The sequence below is a fragment of the Scyliorhinus torazame genome, chromosome 12 (genome assembly GCF_047496885.1).
Source record: "Scyliorhinus torazame isolate Kashiwa2021f chromosome 12, sScyTor2.1, whole genome shotgun sequence".
In the NCBI taxonomy this organism is placed as follows: Eukaryota; Metazoa; Chordata; class Chondrichthyes; order Carcharhiniformes; family Scyliorhinidae; genus Scyliorhinus; species Scyliorhinus torazame.
Window position 1 is genome coordinate 79,043,005 of NC_092718.1, and position 24,108 is coordinate 79,067,112.

Below are 24,108 nucleotides of genomic sequence, written 5' to 3' on the forward strand. Positions count from 1 at the left end.
GATGTGGGTTGAGGGATCAGTGTTGCTCCCAGGACAGCGGGGAGATCTCCCGTCAGAACACACTTCTGCCAGGTAGTGACTGCAGGTTCTTTTGCATCCACCCGAGAGGGCAGACGGGACCTTGGTTTGATGTCTCATCAGAAAGTCAGCAACAGGGACAGTGCGGCACTCCCTCAGTACGTGTGGTGTTCTTTCTGTTGCCAATACTCAGGATGGATTCAGAGTGTACATAAAGACCACAAAAAGCTCAGTCAAATAAACAAAGCTAAAATTTATTACACGACTTATTTGAGCTACTTATTATTTATTTCTAAAGCAAACAATATTATAACTATAACTACAATCTACACAATACTAACAGCTGTGTCATTTGCACTATCTCAAATAGTTTTCTGCTCTGCTTCTAATCTCTCTAACCTTCACCCAACTTCTCTACATTCTCCTACACTCTCTCAGTAGTCTGAGAGGCATTTATTTTTATAGCTCTACTCTCCAGCTCCATCTAGTGGTCAGCTAGATTATTACATTAACCCGTAATGTGCTAGATATTATACATAATGTCACAGTATTGACCCTCCGGCAGTGCGGCTCTCCCGCAGTACTGATCTTCCTCTGTACTGACGCTCCAACAGTGCGCGCTCCCTCAGTACTGACCTTCCTCAGTACTGACCCTCCAACTGTGCGGCACTCTCTTGGTACTGAACCTCCAACAGTTTCGCACTCCCTCAGTACTGACCCTACAACAGTGCAGCACTCCCTCAGTACTGACCCTCCAACAGTGCGGCACTCCCTCAGTACTGACCCTCCAACAGTACAGCACTTCATCAGTACTGACCCTCTGACAGTGCAGCACTCCCTCAGTACTGACCCTCCAACAGTACAGCACTTCATCAGGACTGACACTCTGACTGTGCAGAGCTCCCTCAGTGGTGCCCCTCCGACAGTGCAGCACACCCTCAATGGTGGCTGGAGGAGGTTACAGAGATCTGAAAGAGCAGGACATGAATTTTTAATAACAATGCAGTGAGGGCCCGGTATCCAGTTTAGGTCCCTGAGCAAGAGTGGGGCTAGAGTTGAAGTTAGCACACTATGCCCCACAGAATATGTCACCTGACTGCTCACAGCTCCGGAATGCTCTATGCTTTAGTACTATTGTTGGAAGCTGGACTGACCTCAATGCTCCAGCTGCTACAGACAGTGCCTCCCGCACATCGGAGGGGCTTGAGAGGTGACTGAAGATCACCTGTAACAAATGCAGAAAAATATACTGGAAAAATTCACCAGAGAAACCATCTCACATTCCAATATCCTGGGCCTCGCTGCCTGGCTCCATCCAGTGATTTATCTATTTCTTTTTCTGGTCATGGGTTGTGAGCATTGCTAGCTGGGCCAGCTTTTATTATCCATTCCTAATTGCCCCTCGAGAAGGTGGTGGTGAGCTGCCTCCTTGAACCGATACAGTCCGTGCGGTGTAGATACATCCTCCATGCTGTTCGGGAGGGTGTTCCAGGATGTTGTCCCAGCGATTGTGAAGAAACGGCCAATATATTTCCAAGTGATGGCAAGTGACTTGGACGGGAACCTCCAGGTGTTGGGGTTCCCAGGTATCTGCTGCTCTTGTCCTTCTAGATGGTATCATTCATGGTCTAGGAAGGTGATATCTGAGGAACCTTGGTGAGTTCCTGCAGTGCATCTTGTAGATGGTACACACGGCTGCCGCTGTGCTCGGTGGTGGAGGGTGTGAATGATGAACGTGGTGGATAGGGTGCCAAACAACTTGTCCCAGATGATGTTTAACCTCTTGGACGGTGACGTGGTGATTGTGTCACTGGACTCATATTCTACTGGCCCAGCCTAATGTGATGGGGACATGGGTGCAAATCCCACCTTGGGAGCTGGGGAAATGTAAATTTAATAGTAAAACATGGAGCATGAACCTACCATTGATTGTCATTAAAATCCCATCTGGTTCAATAATGTCCCCTTTAGGGCAAAAAATCAGAGTAATACGCCCATCAGGTTGTCCCATAAATCGTGTGCTGTCCCTGTCCTGGGAGTGTTTGACGGGGACAGTGTAGAGGGATTAAACGCCGATTTTAAACTCTATGTCCTCCCCCATCTCTGCGCTCCTCTCTTGGTAGGACTGGATTTCCAGTGCAACCTCAGAAGCCTGACCCTAAAGTTCGGCGGACCCCTACCCCCTCTCACCGTATGTAGCCTCGCGACCCTTAAGGTCACCCCTCCCTCACTCTTCGCGAACCTCACCTCCAACTGTAAACCCGTCGCCACCAGGAGCAGGCGGTACAGTGCCCAGGACAGGACTTTTATCAAGTCAGAGGTCCAGCGGCTCTTGAGGAGGGGATCATCGAGGCCAGTAATAGCCCCTGCAGAGCCCAAGTGGTGGTCGTCAGGACTGGGGAAAAGAACCGGATGGTTGTAGACTACAGCCAGACCATAAATCGTTACACGCAACTCGATGCGTACCCGTTCCCCGGATAGCGGACGTGGTGAATCAGATCGCACACTACCGGGTTTTCTCCACAGTAGATCTGAAGTCCACATACCACCAGCTCCCGCCCCGCCCGGAATACCGCCACTACATGGCCTTTGAGGCAGACGGCCGCCTCTTCCACTTCCTCAGGGTCCCCTTCGGCGTCACCAATGGGGTCTCAGTATTCCACAGAACGATGGACCGAATGGTTGACCAGTACGGGCTGCGGGCCACATTCCCGTACTTGGATAACATCACCATCTGCGGCCATGATCAGCAGGACCACGACGCTAACCTTCAGAAGTTCCTCCAAACCGCCCAAGCCCTCAATCTCACCTACAACAAGGAGAAATGCGTTTTCCGCACAACCCGACTGGCCATCCTCGGCTATTTCATGGAAAACGGAGTCCTAGGGCCCGACCCTGACTGCATGCGCCCCCTCCTGCAACTTCCCCTTCCCCACTGCCCCAAGGCCCTGAAAAGATGCCTGGGGTTCTTTTCATATTATGCCCAGTGGGTCCCCAACTATGCGGACAAAGCCCGCCCACTTATCAAAGCTACCATCTTTCCCCTTCAGCCGCATCAAGGCAGACATTACCAAGGCCGCGATGCATGCGGTGGACGAGTCCATCCCCTTCCAGATGGAGAGCGACGCGTCAGTGTCACCCTGGCCGCTAACCTTAACCAGGCAGGCAGGCCCGTGGCCTTCTTTTCCCGTACCCTCAACGCCTCCGAAATTCAACACTCCTCTGTCGAAAGGAAGCTCAAGCCATTGTGGAAGCCGTGCAGCATTGGAGGCACTACCTGGCAGGTAGGAGGTTTACCCTTGTCACCGACCAACGATCGGTAGCCTTTATGTTCAACAACACACAGCGGAGCAAGATCAAGAATGATAAAATTTTGAGGTGGAGGATCAAACTTTCCACCTATAATTACGATATTGTATATCGTCCTGGGAAGCTCAATGAGCCCCCAGATGCCCTGTCCCGCGGCACATGCGCCAGTGCGCAAGATGACTGTCTTCGGGCCATCCACAACGGCCTCTGTCACCCGGCTTCTCCACTTCATCAAGGCCCGCAACCTGCCCTACTCCACCGAGGAGGTCAGGGTCATGACCAGGGACTGCCAAGTCTGCGCGGAGTGCAAACCGCACTTCTATCGGCCAGACAAGGCTCATCTGGTGAAGGCATCCCACCCCTTTGAGTGCCTCAGCGTCGATTTCAGAGGGCCCCTCCCCTCCACTGACCACAACGTGTATTTTCTCAACGTCGTTGACGAGTACTCCCATTTCCCCTTTGCTATCCCATGCCCCGACATGACCATGGCCAATGTCATTAAGGCCCTGCACAGCATCTTCACCCTGTTCGGTTTCCCCACTTACGTCCACAGTAACCGGGGCTCCTCGTTTATGAGCAATGAGCTGTGTCAGTATCTGCTCGGTAAGTGCTTTGCCTCGAGCAGGACTACCAGCTACAACCCCCGGGCAAACGGACAGGAGGAGAGGGAGAATGCAATGGTATGGAAGGCCGTCCTTCTGGCCCTATGGTCTAGAAGTCTCCTGGTTTCCCGCTGGCAGGAGGTCCTCCCCGATGCGCTCCACTCCATTTGGTTGCTCCTCTGCACAGCCACGAACGAGACCCGTCACGACCGTCTATTTGTCTTCCCCAGAAAATCCACCTCTGGGGTCTCACTTCCATCCTGGCTGACAACACCAGGGCCTGTCCTCCCCCGGAAGCACGTGAGGAGCCATAAGTCCGACCCCCTGGTCGAGAGGGTCCAGCTCCTACATGCCAACCCTCAGTATGCATACGTGGCGCACCACGACGGCCAACAAGATATAGTCTCCCTCCGGGATCTGGCACCTGCCGGTTCCCCAGCGACCATCACCTACGACCCCCCCCCCTACACCGAACACCGCCCCCACCCGGCCTACACCCCCCACCCCCATCGCCGACCCACCGCGATGAAGCTCCAGACGACACGCTCCTGGAGTCAAAAAGCCCAACACCTGTGCCCGCAGCAAAGCCGGAGCTGAGGCGATCACAGAGAATGATCAAGGCGCCGGACAGACTCGATCTGTGAGCCCACTTCACCCCCGCTGGACTTCAGTTTTTTAACAGGGGATGAATGTGGTGAACGTATTGCTGCTACAATTCATTACTGTATTGTATTGTATTATGTTGATGCCCCTGTGGGCTCCGCCCCCTCGGGGGTGGTATATAGATCTGCAGCCAGTGGCGGCTCTCAGTACAGAGCAGTCCCAGGCAGACACAGATCTAGCTTATTAAAACCACTGTACACTTCTACTAATCGTCCCGCTTGAATTGATGGTCGCATCAGGAGCTTAATTTAACCCTGTACTTTATCGTAGGAGTGTTGATGGTGTAGCGGGAGATTTACTCTGCATTGAATCCCGTGCTTCTAATCCAGTGCTGTACTATCCTGGGAATGTTTGATTGGGACAGTGTGGAGGGAGTTTTACTCTGTATCTAATCCCGTGCTGTACCTGTCCTGGGAATGTTTAACGGGGACAGTGTAGAGGAAGCTTTACTCTGTGTCTAACCCCGTGCTGTACCTGTCCTGGGAGTGTTTGATGGGGTCAGCTTAGAGTGAGCTTAACTCTGTATCTAACCCTGTGCTGTACCTGGCCTGGGAGTGTTGATGGGGACAGTGTAGAGGGAGCTTTACTCTGTATCGAACACTGTGCTGTACCTGTCCTGGGAGTGTTTGATGGGGACAGTGTAGAGGGAGCTTTACTTTGTATCTAACCCCGTGCTGTACCTGTCCTGGGAGTGTTTGATGGGGACAGTGTACAGTGATCTGTATCTAACCCTGTGCTGTAACTGTTCTGGGACTGTTTGATGGGGACAGCGTAGAGTGAGCTAAACTCTGTATCTAACCCCATGCTGTACCTGGCCCGGGAGTGTTTGATGGGGTCAGCTTAGAGTGAGCTTAACTCTGTATCTAACTCCGTGCTGTACCTGTTCTGGGAGTATTTGATGGGGACAGGGGAGAGGGATCTGTATCTAACCCGTGCTGTACCTGTCCTGGGAGTGTTTGATGGGGCAACGTAGAGTGAACTTAACTCGGCATGTAACCCCATGCTGGACCTGTCCTGGGAGTGTTTGATGGGGACAGTGTAGAGGGAGCTTTATTCTGTATCTAACCATGTGCTGTACCTGTCCTGGGAGTGTTTGATGGGGACAGTGTAGAGGGAGCTTTATTCTGTATCTAACCATGTGCTGTACCTGTCCTGGGAGTGTTTGATGGGGACAGCGTAGAGTGAGCTTAACTCTGTATCTAACCCCGTGCTGTATCTGTCCTGGGTGTGTTTGATGGGGATGGTGTAGACGGAGCTTTACTCTGTATCTAACCCCGTGCTTTACCTGTCCTGGGAGTGTTTGATGGGGACAGTGTAGAGTGAGCTTAACTCTGTATCTAATCCCGTGCTGTACCTGTCCTGGGAGTGTTTGATGGGGACAGTGTAGAGGAAGCTTTATTTTGTATCTAACCTTCTGCTGTACTTGGCAGGGAATGTTTGATGGGGACAGGATAGAGTGAGCTTAACTCTCTATCTAACCCCGTGCTGTACCTGTCCTGGGAGTGTTTGATGGGGGCAGTGTAGAGGGAACTTTATTCTGTATCTAACCCCGTGCTGTATCTGTCCTGGGAGTGTTTGATGGCAACAATGTAGAGAGAGCTTTACTCTGTATCTAACCCCGTGCTGTACCTGTCCTGGGAGTGTTTGATGGGGATGGTGTAGAGGGAGCTTTACTCTGTATCTAACCCCCTGCTGGGCCTGTCCTGGGAGTGTTTAATGCAGACAGTGTAGAGAGAGCTTTACTCTGTATCTAACCCCGTGCTGTACCTGTCCTGGGAGTGTTTGATGGGGACAGTGTAGAGGAAGCTTTATTTTGTATCTAACCTTCTGCTGTACTTGAGCTGGGAGTGTTTGATGGGGACAGGGTAGAGTGAGCTTAACTCTCTATCTAACCCTGTGCTGGACCTGTCCTGGGAGTGTTTGATGGGGACAGTGTAGAGGAAGCTTTATTTTGTATCTAACCTTCTGCTGTACTTGAGCTGGGAGTGTTTGATGGGGACCGGGTAGAGTGAGCTTAACTCTGTATCTAACTCCGTGCTGTACCTGTTCTGGGAGTATTTGATGGGGAGAGTGTAGAGGGAGTTTTACTCTGTATCTAACCCTGTGCTGTACCTGTCCTGGGAGTGTTTGATTGGGCAACGTAGAGTGAGCTGAACCCGGCATGTAACCCCATGCTGGACCTGTCCTGGAAGTGTATGATGGGGACAGTGTAGCAGGAGCTTTATACCGTATCTAACCATGTGCTGTTCCTGTCCTGGGAGTGTTTGATGGGGACAGCATCGAGTGAGCTTAACTCCCTATCTAAGCCCGTGCTGTACATGTCCTGCGAGTGTTTGATGGGGACAGTGTAGAGTGAGCTGAACTCTGTACCTAACCCCATGCTGCGCCTGGCCTGGGAGTGTTTGATGGGACAGTGTAGAGGGAGCTTTACTCTGTATTTAACTCCGTGCTGGACCTGTTCTGGGAGTATTTGGTGGGGACAGTGTAGAGGGATCTGTATCTAACCCTGTGCTGTACCTGTCCTGCGAGTGTTTGTTGGGGCAAAGTAAAGTGAGCTTTACTCGGCATGTGACCCCATGCTGGACCTGTCCTGGGAGTGTATGATGGGTCAGTGTAGAGGAAGCTTTACTCTGTATCTAACCCCGTTCTGTACCGGTCCTGGGAGTGTTTGATGGGGACAGTGTAGAGGAAGCTTTACTCTGTATCTAACCCCGTGCTGTACCTGTCCTGGGAGTGTATGATGGGGACAGCGTAGAGTGAGCTTAATTCTGTATCTAACCCCGTGCTGTACCGTCCTGGGAGTGTTTGATGGGGACAGTGAAGAGGGAACTTTATTCTGTATCTAACCCCGTGCTGTATCTGTCCTGGGAGTGTTTGATAGCAACAATGTAGAGAGAGCTTTACTCTGTATCTAACCCCGTGCTGTACCTGTCCTGGGAGTGTTTGATGGGGATGGTGTAGAGGGAGCTTTACTCTGTATCTAACCCCCTGCAGGGCCTGTCCTGGGAGTGTTTAATGCAGACAGTGTAGAGAGAGCTTTACTCTGTATCTAACCCCGTGCTGTACCTGTCCTGGGAGTGTTTGATGGGGACAGTGTAGAGGAAGCTTTATTTTGTATCTAACCTTCTGCTGTACTTGAGCTGGGAGTGTTTGATGGGGACAGGGTAGAGTGAGCTTAACTCTCTATCTAACCCTGTGCTGGACCTGTCCTGGGAGTGTTTGATGGGAACAGTGTAGAGGAAGCTTTATTTTGTATCTAACCTTCTGCTGTACTTGAGCTGGGAGTGTTTGATGGGGACCGGGTAGAGTGAGCTTAACTCTGTATCTAACTCCGTGCTGTACCTGTTCTGGGAGTATTTGATGGGGAGAGTGTAGAGGGAGTTTTACTCTGTATCTAACCCTGTGCTGTACCTGTCCTGGGAGTGTTTGATTGGGCAACGTAGAGTGAGCTGAACCAGGCATGTAACCCCATGCTGGACCTGTCCTGGAAGTGTATGATGGGGACAGTGTAGCAGGAGCTTTATACCGTATCTAACCATGTGCTGTTCCTGTCCTGGGAGTGTTTGATGGGGACAGCATCGAGTGAGCTTAACTCCCTATCTAAGCCCGTGCTGTACATGTCCTGCGAGTGTTTGATGGGGACAGTGTAGAGTGAGCTGAACTCTGTACCTAACCCCATGCTGCGCCTGGCCTGGGAGTGTTTGATGGGACAGTGTAGAGGGAGCTTTACTCTGTATTTAACTCCGTGCTGGACCTGTTCTGGGAGTATTTAGTGGGGACAGTGTAGAGGGATCTGTATCTAACCCTGTGCTGTACCTGTCCTGGGAGTGTTTGTTGGGGCAAAGTAAAGTGAGCTTTACTCGGCATGTGACCCCATGCTGGACCTGTCCTGGGAGTGTATGATGGGTCAGTGTAGAGGGAGCTTTACTCTGTATCTAACCCCGTGCTGTACCTGCCCTGGGAGTGTATGATGGGGACAGCGTAGAGTGAGCTTAATTCTGTATCTAACCCCATGCTGTACCGTCCTGGGAGTGTTTGATGGGGACAGTGAAGAGGGAACTTTATTCTGTATCTAACCCCGTGCTGTATCTGTCCTGGGAGTGTTTGATGGCAACAATGTAGAGAGAGCTTTACTCTGTATCTAACCCCGTGCTGTACCTGTCTTGTAAGTGTTGATGTGGAAAGTGAAGAGGGAGCTTTACTCTATTTCTAACCCCGTGCAGTACCTGTCCTGGGAGTGTTTGATGGAGACAGTTTAGAGGGAACTTTACTCTGTGTCTAACCCTGTGCTGTATCTGTCCGGGGAGAGTTTGATGGGAACAGCGTAGAGTGAGCTTTACTCTGTATCTAACCCTGTTCTGGACCTGTCCTGGGAGTGTTTGATGGGGACAGTGTAGAGAGAGCTTTACTATGTATCTAACCCTGTGCTGTTCCTTTCCTGGGAGTGTTTGATGGGGACAGTGTATAAGGAGCTTTACTCTGTATCTAACCCCGTGCTGTACCTGCCTTGTAAGTGTTGGATGTGGACAGTTAAGAGGGAGCTTTACTCTGTGTCTAACCCCGTGCTGTATCTGTCCGGGGAGTGTTTGATGAGGACAGTGTAGAGGAAGCTTTATTCTGTATCTAACCTTGTGCTGTAATTGAGCTGGGAGTGTTTGATGGGGACAGCATAGAGTGAGCTTAACTCTCTATCTAACCCCGTGCTGTACCTGTCCTGGGAGTGTTTGATGGGGACAGTGTAGAGGGAGGTTTACTCTGTATCTAACCCCGCGCTGTACCTGTCCTGGGAGTGTTTGATGGGGACAGTGCAGAGGGAGCTTAACTCTCTATCTAACCCCGTGCTGTACCTGTCCTGGGAGTGTTTGATGGGGACAGTGGAGAGGGAACTTTATTCTGTACCTAACCCCGTGCTGTATCTGTCCTGGGAGTGTTTGATGGCAACAATGTGGAGAGCTTTACTCTGTATCTATCCCCGTGCTATACCTGTCCTGGGAATGTTTGATGGGTGTGGTAATACCAGGTATTGCGGTACCTGAGTGGTGGATGACCATTGGCTAGACCCAGGAGTCTACCATTGGCTGATGTACATAGCTCCGCCCTGAGAGGCGGAGCATAAGAACCGATGCCGTCCCAGCAGCCTTCACTTTCTGTATCGAAGCTGCTGGGGAACAGTTCTAGCAGATTGAAGCCTATTAGTTATGACTCACCTTGTCTCGAGAGTAATTGATTGCGCATCGATTTAATGTGCTACAACTTTAGTTGAAAGGATGGATCTCCGTATCAAACCGGAGTGCCTTCAGCTCAGCCCCCACGCGGACACCTCTGCTGCTATCTTCAAACATTGGCTGGCGTGCTTTAAGGGCTAACTCGACACGACCACCGACACCCCCACGGAAAGACAAAAGATGCACCTTCTACACTCGCGGGTGAGCCCTGGGATCTACCCTGATCGAGGAGGTGGAGAATTATGCTGCAGCGATTGAGCTGCTAGAAGGACACTATATCTGCCCTGTGAACCAGGTCTATACTCGTCACCTGCTGGCGACTAGGAGGCAAAGCCCCGAGGAAACGTTGGAAGACTTCTACCGAGCGCTGCTGGTGCTGGGCCGAAGCTATGGCTGCCCGCCAGTTTCGGGGAACGAGCACACGGAACTTTTGATCAGGGATGCTTTCGTGGCAGGTATGACCGCCCCCGATATCCGCCGAAGGCTCCTAGAAATGGACACTCTGGGATTTACTGAGGCACAGGCCCTGGTGGGGTCCATGGATGCATATAAAAACGCACTGGCTTTTGCTCCCGGATGTGCGGCGGCCCCCTGGGCTGTGTGGCACCCCGTTGCGGCAGCCCCTCAGACCTTCCCCCTGACCCCGCAAGCCTGCGCGGCGAGACGGCCCGCTACCGCCGCCGGACAACGTTGTTTCTTCTGCGGGCAGGCGAATCATCCCCGCCCGCGCTGCCCGGCCCGCACCGCCACCTGCAAAGGGTGTGGCAAGAAAGGCCACTATGTCGGGGTCTGCCAGGCCCGCGCCGTGGCCGCGGTCTCCAGTGACTATCGGCAGCCCCCCTTTCAGGCCCCGGCCACCCAGCTCCCACCGCCACCCCCCTATCCTCAGACCGCGTGCGACCCTCGGGCGCTGCCATTTGGCCCCCCTGGCCACCACGCTAGGCGGGTGGGCGCGCCATTTTGTCCCTCGCCGCCGCCATCTTCTTCATCCCCGGACTCCATGTGCGACCCATGGCTGACGCCATCTTGGATGGGGCCCCAGGCCCCCAGCACAGCCGACTACATGCTGCCCGACCAGAACTCTCCATTGCTGCAGCTGGCCTCGGTGACTCTGGGCCAGAGTCGGCCCCGGACGCTTGCGAAAGCTAACACGACGATCTCCATCAATGGCCACGTGACGTCGTGCTTGATCGACTCTGGGAGCACGGAAAGCTTTGTTCACCCCAACACGGTAAGGCGCTGTTCTCTTGTCACCCATCCCGTAAACCAAAGGATCTCCCTGGCCTCCGGGTCAAACGCGATGGAGATAAAGGGGTTCTGCCTAGCGAACCTCACTGTCCAAGGCAGGGAATTCCACAATTTCCGCCTATACGTCCTGCCACTCCTCTGCGCAGCCACCCTTCTTGGGCTGGATTTCCAGTGCCACCTGCAAAGCCTGACCTTTAAATTTGGCGGCCCTATACCCCCCCTTACTGTCTGCGGCCTCGCGACGCTTAGGGTCGACCCGCCTTCCCTGTTTGCGAACCTCACCCCGGATTGCAAACCCGTCGCCACCAGGAGCAGACAGTACAGTGCCCAGGACAGAACCTTCATCAGGTCGGAGGTCCAAAGGCTGCTGAGGGAAGGGGTCATCGAAGCGAACAACAGCCCCTGGAGGGCTCAAGTAGTGGTGGTAAAGACCGGGGAGAAACATAGGATGGTCATTGACTACAGCCAGACCATCAACAGGTTTACGCAGCTGGATGCGTACTCTCTCCCCCGTATAGCTGATCTGGTGAACAGGATTGCGCAATACAAGGTTTTCTCCACGGTGGATCTCAAGTCTGCCTACCACCAGCTACCCCTCCGTAATGGTGACCGCCAGTACACTGCCTTCGAAGCAGATGGGTGGCTCTATCTCTTTTAAAGGGTTCCCTTCGGTGTCACGAACGGAGTCTCGGTCTTCCAACGAGAGATGGACCGAATGGTTGACCAGTACGGCTTACGCGCAACGTTCCCGTATCTTGATAACGTCACCATCTGCGGCCATGACCAGCATGACCACGACACCAACCTCCGAAAATTTCTCCGGACTGCGAATATCCTTAATCTGGCTTACAATAAGGATAAATGCGTGTTTAGCACCGACCGTCTAGCCATTCTGGGCTACGTAGTGCGAAGTGGAGTCATAGGCCCCGACCCTGAACATGCGCCCCCTGATGGAGTTCCCCCTCCCTCACTGCCCCAAGGCCCTAAAGCGCTGCCTCGGCTTCTTCAGCTATTATGCACAGTGGGTCTCCAATTATGCAGACAAGGCTCGACCCCTGATCTAGTCCACAACCTTCCCCCTGTCGACGGAGGCCCGCCAGGCCTTCTGCCGCATCAAAGCAGACATTGCTAAAGCCACGATGCGCGCCATCGATGAGTCCCTCCCCTTCCATGTCGAAAGCGTTGCGTCCGACGTAGCTCTGGCGGCCACCCTCAACCAAGTGGGCAGGCCTGTGGCTTTCTTCTCCCGTACCCTCCATGCCTCCGAAATTCGCCACTCCTCGGTCGAAAAGGAGGCCCAGGCCATAGTAGAAGCTGTGCGACACTGGAGGCATTACCTGGCCGGCAGGAGATTCACTCTCCTCACGGACCAACGGTCGGTTGCCTTCATGTCCGATAATGCACAGCGGGCAAGATTAAGAACGACAAGATCTTGCGGTGGAGGATCGAACTCTCCACCTACAATTACGAGATCTTGTACCGTCCGGGGAAGCTGAACGAGCCTCCTGATGCCCTGTCCCGCGGCACTTGTGCCACCGCACAAGTGGACCACCTCCGATCCCTCCACAAGGACCTTTGCCAGCCGGGGGTCACTCGTCTCTTTCATTTTATCAAGACCCGCAACCTGCCCTACTCCATCGAGGAGGTCAGAACCGTCACCAGGGACTGCCAAATCTGCGCGGAGTGCAAACCGCACTTCTACCAGCCAGAGAGGGCGCACCTGATAAAGGCTTCCCGTCCCTTTGAACGCCTCAGCATGGATTTCAAAGGCCCCCTCCCCTCCACCGACCGCAACACGTACTTCCTGAATGTGATTGACGAGTACTCCCGGTTCCCATTCACTATCCCCTGCCCCGACATGACCACAACCAACGTTATCAAGGCCCTCCAGGGTATCTTTACACTGTTCGGTTTCCCCGCATACATTCACAGTCATAGGGGGTCCTCCTTTATGAGTGACGAACTGCGTCAATTCCTGCTCAGCAAAGGCACCGCCTCGAGCAGGATGACCAGTTACAACCCCCGGGGAAACGGATAGGTAGAGAGGGAGAACGGCACGGTCTGGAAGACCGTCCTGCTGGCCCTACGGTCCAGGAATCTCCCAATCTCCCGCTGGCAGGAAGTCCTCCCGGTGGCCCTTTACTCCATCCGGTCGCTGCTCTGTACTACCAAAAATCAGACACCTCATGAACGTCTCCTTGTTTTCCCCAGGAAGTCCTCCTCCGGGACCTCGCTCCCAACCTGGCTAGCGACACCCAGACCCATCCTGCTTTGGAAACATGTGAGGGTGCACAAGTCGGACCCGTTGGTCGAGAGGGTCCACCTGCTGCACGCCAACCCCCAGTACGCCTATGTAGCGTTCCCTGATGGTCGCCATGACACGGTCTCCCTTCGGTACCTGGCGCCCGCCGGAGCCCCACACGCACCCGCACCAGTGCCCCCATCCCCACCCTCCTCGCAGCACCTGACCGGAGGGTCAGTACTCCCGCCGCCCCTGCCTAGACCCGAACAAGCACCGACGCCCCCTAAAGGCGCCCCCCCCTGCCCACATTTCGTCCCAACAGCGCCGCCTAGGGTGACGAAGCTGCCTGGGAGGACGACACCACGTTCCCGGAATCGCAACCGCCGGGACCCCCATCAGGATCACCGGCGAAGCCCAGACGCTCCAGAAGGACGACCAGGCCACCCGATCGACTGATTGCTGCACCATGAACACTTTGCTATTACCCTCGACATCACGGCACCTCAATACCTGGTCCTACCATGCGAAAGGCGACATTAACGCTGGCCATCAGCCCGCCGGGCTCTTTTTTTAACAGGGGGTGAATGTGGTAATACTAGGTATTGCGGTACCTGAGAGGTGACTGACCATTGGGTAGATCCAGGAGTCTACCATTGGCTCATGAGAGGCGGACCCATCCCAGCAGCCGTCACTTTCTGTATCGAAGCTGCTGGGGAACAGTTCTAGCAGATTAAAGCCTATTAGTTATACCTCACCTTGTCTCGAGAGTAATTGATTGCACATCATTATCAATGGGGACAATGTAGAGGGAGCATTACTCTGTATCTAGCCCCGTGCTGTACCTGTCCTGGGAGTGTTTGATGGGGACAGTGTAGAGGGAGCTTTACTCTGCATCTAACGCCGTGCTGTACCTGTCCTGGGAGTGTTTGATGGGGACAGTGTAGAGGGAGCTTTACCCTGTATCTAGCCCCGTGCTGTACCTGTCCTGTGAGTGTTTGATGGGGACAGTGTAGAGGAAGCTTTACTCTGTATCTAGCCCCGTGCTGTATCTGTCCTGTGAGTGTTTGATGGGGACAGTGTAGAGGAAGCTTTACTCTGTATCTAACTCCGTGCTGTACCTGCCCTGGGAGTGTTTGATGGAGACAGTGGAGAGGGAACTTTACTCTGTGTCTAACCCTGTGCTGTATCTGTCCGGGGAGTGTTTAATGGGGGCATTGAAGAGGGAGCTTTCCTCTGTGTCTAATCAGTGCACTTATGGCAAGCGTGTGGCTGTTAATTGATCAAATCTTCAGGATTTGCAGTGATGTGTTCATCAATAGCGGCCGAGTCGACTTTGGATGTGGAATAAGCTTTCATCCGAACTCAGTTTTGGTTTGTGGCAAATCAAAGTGAAATTTCATGAACTGATTAGAACCTGCAATTCGTGAGCATCAAGTGTTTGGAAACTGCTGATACCTGAGATACTGCCTGAAGACACAGTGTCACAGAGGATCAGCATTATTGTCATTCAACTCAGCAAAGGTCAACGAGCTTTAAGTGAATCAATGAATCACTTTTTCCATTTGTGGATAGAAATAATACCCGCAAACATTAACCCCTGAAAGCTCCCTCAATACTGCCCCCATCAAACATTCCCAGGACAGTACAGCATGGAGTTAGATAGAGAGTAAAGCTCCCTCTACTCTGTCCCCATCAAACACTCCCAGGACAGCTACAGCACGGGGTTAGATACAGAGTAAAGCTCCCTCTACACTGTCCCCATCAAACACTCCCAGGACAGGTACAGCACAGGGTTAGATACAGAGTAAAGCTCCCTCTACACTGTCCCCATCAAACACTCCCAGGACAGATACAGCACAGGGTTAGATACAAAGTAAAGCTCCCTCCACATTGTCCCCATCAAACACTCCCAGGACAGTACAGCATGGAGTTAGATAGAGAGTAAAGCTCCCTCTACTCTGTCCCCATCAAACACTCCCAGGACAGGTACAGCATGGGGTTAGATACAGAGTAAAGCTCCCTCTACACTGTCCCCATCAAACACTCCCAGGACAGGTACAGCACGGGGTTAGATACAGAATAAAGCTCCCTCTACACTGTCCCATTAAACACTCCCACGACAGTTCAGCAAGGGGTTAGATAGAGACTGAAGCTCCCTTTACTCTGTCCCCTTCAAACACTTGCAGGACAGGTACAGCACAGGGTTAGATGCAGAGAAAAGCTCCATCTACCTGTCCCCGTCAATCACTCCCAGGACAAGATCAGCTCAGGGTTCGATTCAGAGTAAAACTCTCCACAATATACATATCAAACATTGCCAGGACCGGATCAGCATGGGTTGGATTCAGAGTAATGCTCCCTCTACACTGTCCCTATCAAACACTCCCAGGATAGGTACAGCACGGGGTTAGATACTGATGTGTTGGGTACTCTGGATCTGTGGAGACTGCGTTTACCTCAGCATAACATAGACAGCTTTAGTAGAATTCCATCTGCCACCGCCAGGTCATCTTTAATAGTACAACTCTATTTTATTGAACTAAGAGCTGTTTAACATACTTGCGCTGTGGGTCGACACTATGTTAGATTGACTGAAGACCTATGCCTAACCTGACCAGCCTATACTGCTAGCACATGGTGGATGTTTGTGCTACTGACTGCGGGCTCTGTCTCTCTCAGAGGCTGCATCCCGAATGAGCGGGAAAACTAGTGCCCTCTGTCTTTATAGTGACCGTGCCCGAACTGGTGATTGGCTGCTGTGTTGTGTGTGTTGATTGGTCTTGTAGTGTGTCAGTCAGTGTGTGTCTCTGCACCACCATATACTGATGTGTATATTATGACATCCTACCTTAACTAAAAAAAAGTGCGTTCGTGGCAATAAATAATGTAGTACGCGAATGTTCCTAACTATGTGTGGCACATGCGAGCATATTTACAGGACAATGTACAGAAACTCTAAGATATTTACATTGGAAGGTGTCTAGTGCAGATGGACAGTATGTAACACAAAATATAACTAGAACAACAGTATGTACAAACCAGTGAGTTAATCAAACAGGGTAATGAAACAATCAGTTCATGAGTTCAAAGAGTCCATGAATTCAGGCAGTTCATAAATTCAGTCTCTGAGGTGGGCGATGAATTCTGGTTGACCGCCTCAAGGGTGGGTCAGGGGCCGCCTGTTCTGGAATGGGCGGGACTGTGTCAGACTCAGAGGGTGGCAGAGCGAAAGGGAGATCTGCAAAGTCCGTGACGGGTTCGTCGTGACGGCGGGGCAGGACATGATGATCTGGTGGCGAGCGAGGAAGGAGTCGTAGTGCCCGCCTATTTCGGCGAAGAAGAGAGCCATCTTGTAGACAAACCAAAAATGACCTGGGGGCCACTTGTCTGAGCACCACAGCAGTGGCAGACCAACCACCATCGGGAAGTTGGACACGGACCTCGTCATCAGGAGCCAGAGCAGGGAGATCCGTGGCGTGGCCGTCGTACGCCGATTTGTGTTGGGCCCGAGACAACTGCATTCGACGAAGGACCGGAAGGTTGTCCAAGTCCGGGACATGAATGGCCAGCACCGTCGTCCGCAGCGTGCGATTCATCAACAATTGAGCCGGTGACAGGCCGGTGGACAATGGAGCTGACCTGTAAACAAGCAGGGCGAGGTGAAAATCGGATCCTGCATCGGCCGCCTTGCTCAGGACTCGTTTGACAATGTGCACCCCTTTTCAGCTTTGCCGTTGGATTGGGGGTTGTGGTAGTATATATTGGGGGTCATGTGGGACTGGAAGCCCTAATGTCATTGGCTGACAGATCCCGGGTCCTGGTTGGCCGTTGACCTCAAGCTCCGCCCTGAAGGCGGAGTATAAGAAGCCGGAGTCTTCCCCCGCAGGCCAGTTTACTATCGAGCTGCGGGGGAACAGACACGCTTAATAAAGCCTCATCGACTTCACTCTATTCGTCTCATGGAGTCTTTGTGCGCTACAATTTATTAAGCATGCCTAAAAAGGACTATGGAGCTCAGGATCATTCCGGAATGCCTGAGGATCAGCCCCCATGCAGTGAACGCGGCAGCAGCCTTCAAGCACTGGCAGACTTGCTTCGAGGCCTACCTCAGAACGACCACCGGCCGAGTCTCAGAAGACCAAAAACTGCAGGTCCTGCACTCGAGGGTGAGCACGGAGATTTTCTCCCTCATCGAAGACTCGGACGATTTCCAGACGGCGTTCGCAGCACTGAGAAGTCTCTACGTTCGCCCAGTTAACCAAATCTACGCTCGCTACCAGCTCGCGACGAGACGGCAAGCTCCCGGAGAATCGATGGACGAGTTCTACGCCCGCTGCTGATTTTGGGACGAGCCTGCAGCTGCCCGTCGGTGAACGCAAACGAACACACGGACATGTTAAGGCGCGATGCTTTTGTGGCAGGTATGCAATCCTCCCAAATCCGCCAAAGACTTCTAGAAAAAGGGTCGCTAGGACTCTCAGAGGCACGGGCCTTAGCAGCCTACCTAGACGTGGCCGCGCGTAATACCCACACCTACGGCCCCGACCGCGCGGCAACCCATTGGGCCCCGTACGTACCCCCCCCCCCCCCCCCCCGCCGGACACCCCACAGGCTTGCGCGGTCCAAACGCCGAGTCGCACCGGGGGCACCCGCTGTTATTTCTGCGGCCAGGCGAAACACCCCCGACAGCGCTGCCCGGCCCGCGCAGCTATCTGCAAAAGCTGCGGGAAGAAGGGCCATTATACGGTTGTGTGCCGGTCCCGCGTGGTCGCCGCCGTCCCGGGAGCACAGGGAGCCCTGCAAGCAGTTTACGCGCCCCAAACCCCCCAGCACGCCATGTACGACCCGCAGGCGCAGCCGCTCTGGGTCCCGAGATAACTGGGAGCCCTGCACGCCGCCTACGCTCCCCAACCCCCCTCCCCGCAGCCCATGCATGACCCGCCGCCGGCGCTACCGCTTTGGTTCCCGGCCAACACTCTCCACGGAGAGGAGGGAGTTTTCCGCGTCCCTAACGCCACCCTAATCCACACCCCGCGCCCCACGCCTGACCCGCCGGCGCCACCTACTTGGGCCCCGACCACCGCTGTCCCCGGCGAGGGAGCTCCGCACGGTCCCAGCGCTCGCGGCCCCACGCCTGACCCGCCGGCGCCGCCGACTTGGGCCCCGACCACCGCTGTCCCCGGTGAGGGAGATCCGCGCGGTCCTAGCGCTCGCGGTCCTAGTGCTCGCGGTGAGGGAGCTCCGCGCGATCCTAGCGCTCGCAGTCCTACCGCTCCCCAGCCCCCCCAGCACACCATGTGCGACCCGCAGACGCCGCCATTTTGGATCCCGGCCACCACGAGGGGAGGAGGGGCGCCGATGTGCGACCCGCAGACGCCGCCATTTTGGGTCCCGGCCACCACGAGGGGAGGAGGGGCGCCGCCATCTTGCACCGCCCCAGACCTGTACGACGCATGGGGGCGGCCATTTTGTCCACCCCCGCCGCCATCTTGTGACCCCCCAGCCACGTGCGATGTATGGGGGCGGCCATTTTGTTCATCCCCGCCGCCATCTTGGACGGCAACAACGGACCCCACTCCACTACTACAACCATGGCTCGCTTCGATTACGCTCGATCAAGCCCGGCCCCGGACACTCCAGATGACGACGACAACGGTACTAATAAACGGCCACGAGACGCCATGCCTAGTCGACTCCGGGAGCACGGAAAGCTTTATACACCCCGACACGGTAAGACACTGTTCCTTGACCACCTATCCCAGCGCACAAAAGATTTGCCTAGCTACAGGATCCCACTCCGTACAGATCCGGGGATTCTGCATAGTTACCCTAACGGTGCAGGGGAGGGAGTTCAAAAACTACAAACTAAACGTCCTTCCCCAACTCTGTGCCCCCACCTTGCTGGGATTAGATTTCCAATGCAATCTACAGAGCCTTACGTTCAAATTCGGCGGCACCATACCCCCATTCACTATCTGCGGCCTCGCAACCCTCAAGGTGCAACCCCCGTCCTTGTTTGCGAACCTCACCCCGGATTGCAAACCCGTCGCCGCTAGGAGCAGACGGTACAGCGCCCAGGACCGGACCTTCATTCGGTCCGAAGTCCAGCGGCTACTAAAGGAGGGCATAATCCAGGCCAGTAATAGTCCCTGGAGAGCGCAGGTGAAGACAGGGGAGAAACAAAGGATGGTCATTGACTATAGCCAGACCATCAACAGGTACACACAACTAGACGCGTACCCTCTCCCCCGCTTATCCGACATGGTCAATCGGATTGCCCAATATAAAGTCTTCTCCACCGTGGACCTCAAGTCCGCCTACCATCAGCTCCCCATCCGACCAAGTGACCGCAAATACACAGCCTTCGAGGCAGACGGGCGATTATACCATTTCCTACGGGTCCCTTTTGGCGTCACAAACGGGGTCTCGGTCTTCCAACGGGAGATGGACCGAATGGTTGATCAACATGGGTTGCGGGCCACGTTCCCGTATCTCGACAATGTAACCATCTGCGGCCACGATCAGCAGGACCACGACGCCAACCTCCAAAATTTCCTCCAGACCGCCAAAGCCTTGAACCTCACGTACAACGAGGACAAGTGCGTTTTTAGCACCGACCGGCTAGCCATTCTGGGCTACGTAGTGCGCAATGGGATAATAGGCCCCGACCCCGAACGTATGCGCGCACTCATGGAATTTCCCCTCCCACACTGCCCAAAAGCCCTGAAACGCTGCTTGGGGTTCTTTTCGTACTACGCCCAGTGGGTCCCCCAGTACGCAGACAAGGCCCGCCCTCTAATACAGACCACGACCTTCCCTCTGTCGACAGAGGCTTGCCAGGCCTTCAGCCGCATCAAAGCGGATATCGCAAAGGCCACGATGCGCGCCATCGACGAGTCCTCCCCTTCCAGGTCGAGAGCGACGCCTCCGACTCAGCTCTAGCGGCCACCCTTAACCAAGCGGGCAGACCCGTGGCCTTTTCCTCCCGGACCCTCCACGCCTCAGAAATCCGCCACTCTTCAGTAGAAAAGGAAGCCCAAGCCATAGTGGAAGCTGTGCGACATTGGAGGCATTACCTGGCCGGCAGGAGATTCACTCTCCTCACCGACCAACGGTCGGTAGCCTTCATGTTCGATAGTGCACAGCGGGGCAAAATCAAAAACGACAAAATCGTAAGGTGGAGGACCGAGCTCTCCATCTTCAACTATGAGATTTTGTATCGTCCCGGAAAGCTGAACGAGCCGTCCGATGCCCTATCCCGCGGCACATGTGCCAACGCACAAATTAACCGCCTCCAAACCCTCCACGAGGACCTCTGCCACCCGGGGGTCACTCGGTTTTACCACTTCATCAAGTCCCGCAATCTCCCATACTCTTTGGAGGAGGTCCGTACAGTCACAAGGGACTGCCACATCTGCGCGGAATGCAAGCCGCATTTTTTCAGGCCAGATGGAGCGCACCTGATTAAGGCTTCCCGCCCCTTTGAACGCCTCAGTCTCGATTTCAAAGGGCCCCTCCCCTCCACCGACCGCAACGCATATTTTCTTAATGTAGTGGACGAATACTCCCGCTTCCCTTTTGCCATTCCCTGCTCTGACATGACCGCGGCCACAGTCATTAAAGCCCTGAACAGCATCATCACACTGTTCGGTTACCCCGCATACGTCCAGAGCGACAGGGGGTCCTCTTTCATGAGTGACGAGCTGCGCCAGTTCCTGCTCAGCAAGGGCATAGCCTCAAGTAGGACGACCAGCTACAACCCCCGGGGGAACGGGCAAGTAGAAAGTGAGAACGGCACGGTCTGGAAGGCCGTCCTACTGGCCCTACGGTCCAGGGACCTCCCAGTTTCAAGGTGGCAGGAGGTCCTCCCGGACGCTCTCCATTCCATCCGGTCGTTATTATGTACGAGCACTAATCAAACGCCTCATGAGCGTCTCCTTGTCTTCCCTAGGAGGTCCTCCTCTGGAACGTCGCTGCCGACCTGGCTGGCGGCCCCAGGACCCATCCTGCTCCGAAAGCACGTGCGGGCACATAAGGCGGACCCGTTGGTCGAAAGGGTTCACCTCCTCCACGCGAACCCCCAGTACGCCTACGTGGAGTACCCTGACGGCCGACAGGACACGGTCTCCCTGCGGGATCGGGCGCCCGCCGGCAACACACACACCCCCCCGACACCATCAACCCAACCCCCGCCCTTCCTGCCACCGCCGCACCCCGCGACCGCCCCCTTCCCAGGAGGATCGGTTCCCCTCCCCTCAGCACCGACCCGAGCTGAAACCGTACGGCTCCTGGAGGCGACAACACTAGTACAAGCACCACCACCACCGCCGGGGCCGAGGCGATCGACACGGACGACCAGACCGCCCGACCGACTCGTGGCGTCGATGTAAAACAAATATGGACTGTTCACAAGAACATTTTGCTTTTCTACCTATACCCTCTGTAAATAGTTGCAACAGGACGAAATTGTCCAATACTGTATTGCCATGTGAATGTTTTGTCCTCCCAGGACCAGCCCTGTAAACCCTTACCACCATACGAAGCATCACCCCGCCGGGTTCATTTTGACAAGGGGTGAATGTGGTAGTATATATTGGGGGTCATGTGGGACTGGAAGCCCTAATGTCATTGGCTGACAGATCCCGGGTCCTGGTTGGCCGTTGACCTCAAGCTCCGCCCTGAAGGCGGAGTATAAGAAGCCGGAGTCTTCCCCCGCAGGCCAGTTTACTATCGAGCTGCGGGGGAACAGACACGCTTAATAAAGCCTCATCAACTTCACTCTATTCGTCTCATGGAGTCTTTGTGCGCTACAGGGGTAATGGGGACTGGATGTGATATGTGTGAAGTTGTATCGTTTGGCAAAATTGGACCACTCCTGACTGGCAAAACAGGGGCCATTGTCGGACATGACCGTGAGCGGGATGTCATGGCGAACGAAGGTTTCCTTGCACGCCCGAATGACTGCAGTTGAGGTGAGGTCGTGTAGCCTAACTACCTCTGGGTAGTTTGAGAAATAGTCCACTATGAGGACCTAGTCCCGGCCAAGTGCATGGAACAGGTCGGTGCCCACTTAGGTCCAGGGGGACGTGACCAACTCATGGGGTTGCAAGGTCTCCTTTGGCTGAGCAGGCTGGAAACGCTGGCATGTTGGGCTGTTAAGAACGGCGTTGGCAATGTCCTCATTGATTCCATGCCAGTACACTGCCTCACAGGCCCATCGGCGGCATTTCTCCACTCCCAGGTGGCCCTCAGGAAGCTGCTCAAGGACGAGGTTCCGCATGCTGTGCGGAATGACGATCCTGTCCAGCTTCAGTAGAATTCCATCTACCACCGCCAGGTCATCTTTAATGTTATAGAATTGAGGGCATTGGCACTTGAGCCACCGTCTGTCAGGTGGCGCATGACACGTTGGAGCAGGGGACCGTTGGCCGTCTCACGACGAATCTGGATGAGTCGTTCGTCCATGGCGGGCAGATTGGATGTGGCGAATGCCACCTGAGCATCAATTTGGCACAAGAAGCCCGCTGGGTCGCAGGGTGTGGTGACAGTTCTGGAGAGTGCATCGGCGACAATGAGCTCCTTACCCGGGGTGTAGACGAGTTCGAAGCCTGAGTTTAAGGAGAATGCGCTGCAGGCGCGGCGTCATGTCGTTAAGGTCTTTTTGAATGATATTGACCAGTGGCCTGTGCTCTGTCTCGACTGTGAACTTTGGGAGTCCATAGACATAGCCATGGAATTTGACGACTCCGGTAAGAAGGCCCAGGCACTCTTTTTCAATTTGAGCATAGTGCTGTTCGGTGGGCGTCATAGCACGTGACGCGTATGCGACAGGAGCCCATGAGGAGGCGTTGTCACGTTGAAGGAGCTCTGCTCCAATGCCGGACTGACTGGCATCCGTGGAGAGCTTTGTTTCTTTGGCCGAATCGAAAAATGCCAACACCGGGGCCTTGGTCAGCTTCGCCCTGAGTTCCCACCATTCTTGTTCGTGGGCGGGGAGCCATTGGAACTCGGTCGTCTTCTTAACCAGGTTCCTGAGAGCCGTGGTGTGGGAGGCGAGGTTAGGGATGAATTTCCCCAGGAAATCGACCATGCCCAGGAAGCGGAGGACCGCCTTCTTGTCCTCCGATGTCTTCATGGCCTTAATGGCAGATACCTTGTCAGCATCCGGCTGCACGCCAAACTGTGAAATGTGGTCGCCGAGGAATTTAAGTTCTGTTTGACCAAAGGAGCATTTGGCCCTGTTGAGGCAGAGGCCATGCTCATGGATTCGTCGGAAGACGCGTTGGAGGCGATCAGTGTGCTCCTGCGGGGTGGTAGACCAGACGATGATGTCGTCCACATATACGCGAATCCTTTTGATACCTTCCGTCATCTGCTCCATTATTCTGTGGAACACTTCCGATGCAGAGATGATGCCAAACGGCATCCGTTTGTAGCAATACCGGCCAAATGGAGTGTTAAAGGTGCAGAGCTTCCGATTGGATGCGTCGAGTTGGATCTGCCAGAACCCCGTGGATGCTTCTAGCTTGGTGAAAACTTTGGCGCGAGCCATCTCGCAGGTGAGTTCTTCGTGCTTTGGAATGGGATAGTGTTCTCTCATAATATTGCGGTTGAGGTCCTTGGGATCAATACATATGCGTAATTCGCTGGATGGGTTTTTCACGCACACCATAGAGCTGACCCAGTCAGTCGGTTCTGTAACTTTCGAAATTACGCCCTGGTCCTGGAGGTCCTGCAGCTGCTGCTTGAGGCGGTACTTGAGGGGTGCTGGTACCCTGCGAGGTGCGTACACCACAGGCGT

General features: G+C 54.2%; 1 protein-coding gene across 2 annotated transcripts in view; it reads right to left on the reverse strand.

Annotated features, from left to right (window-relative positions):
* Window positions 1-24,108, reverse strand: part of LOC140386504 (high affinity cGMP-specific 3',5'-cyclic phosphodiesterase 9A-like) — a 111,741-nt gene that overhangs the window by 77,995 nt on the left and 9,638 nt on the right. For both annotated transcript variants that reach the window (XM_072468898.1, XM_072468897.1), the window contains exon 2: window positions 1,173-1,243. In XM_072468898.1, coding sequence (XP_072324999.1) covers window positions 1,173-1,243 — 71 coding nt within the window. The remainder of the gene's footprint in view (window positions 1-1,172; window positions 1,244-24,108) is intronic.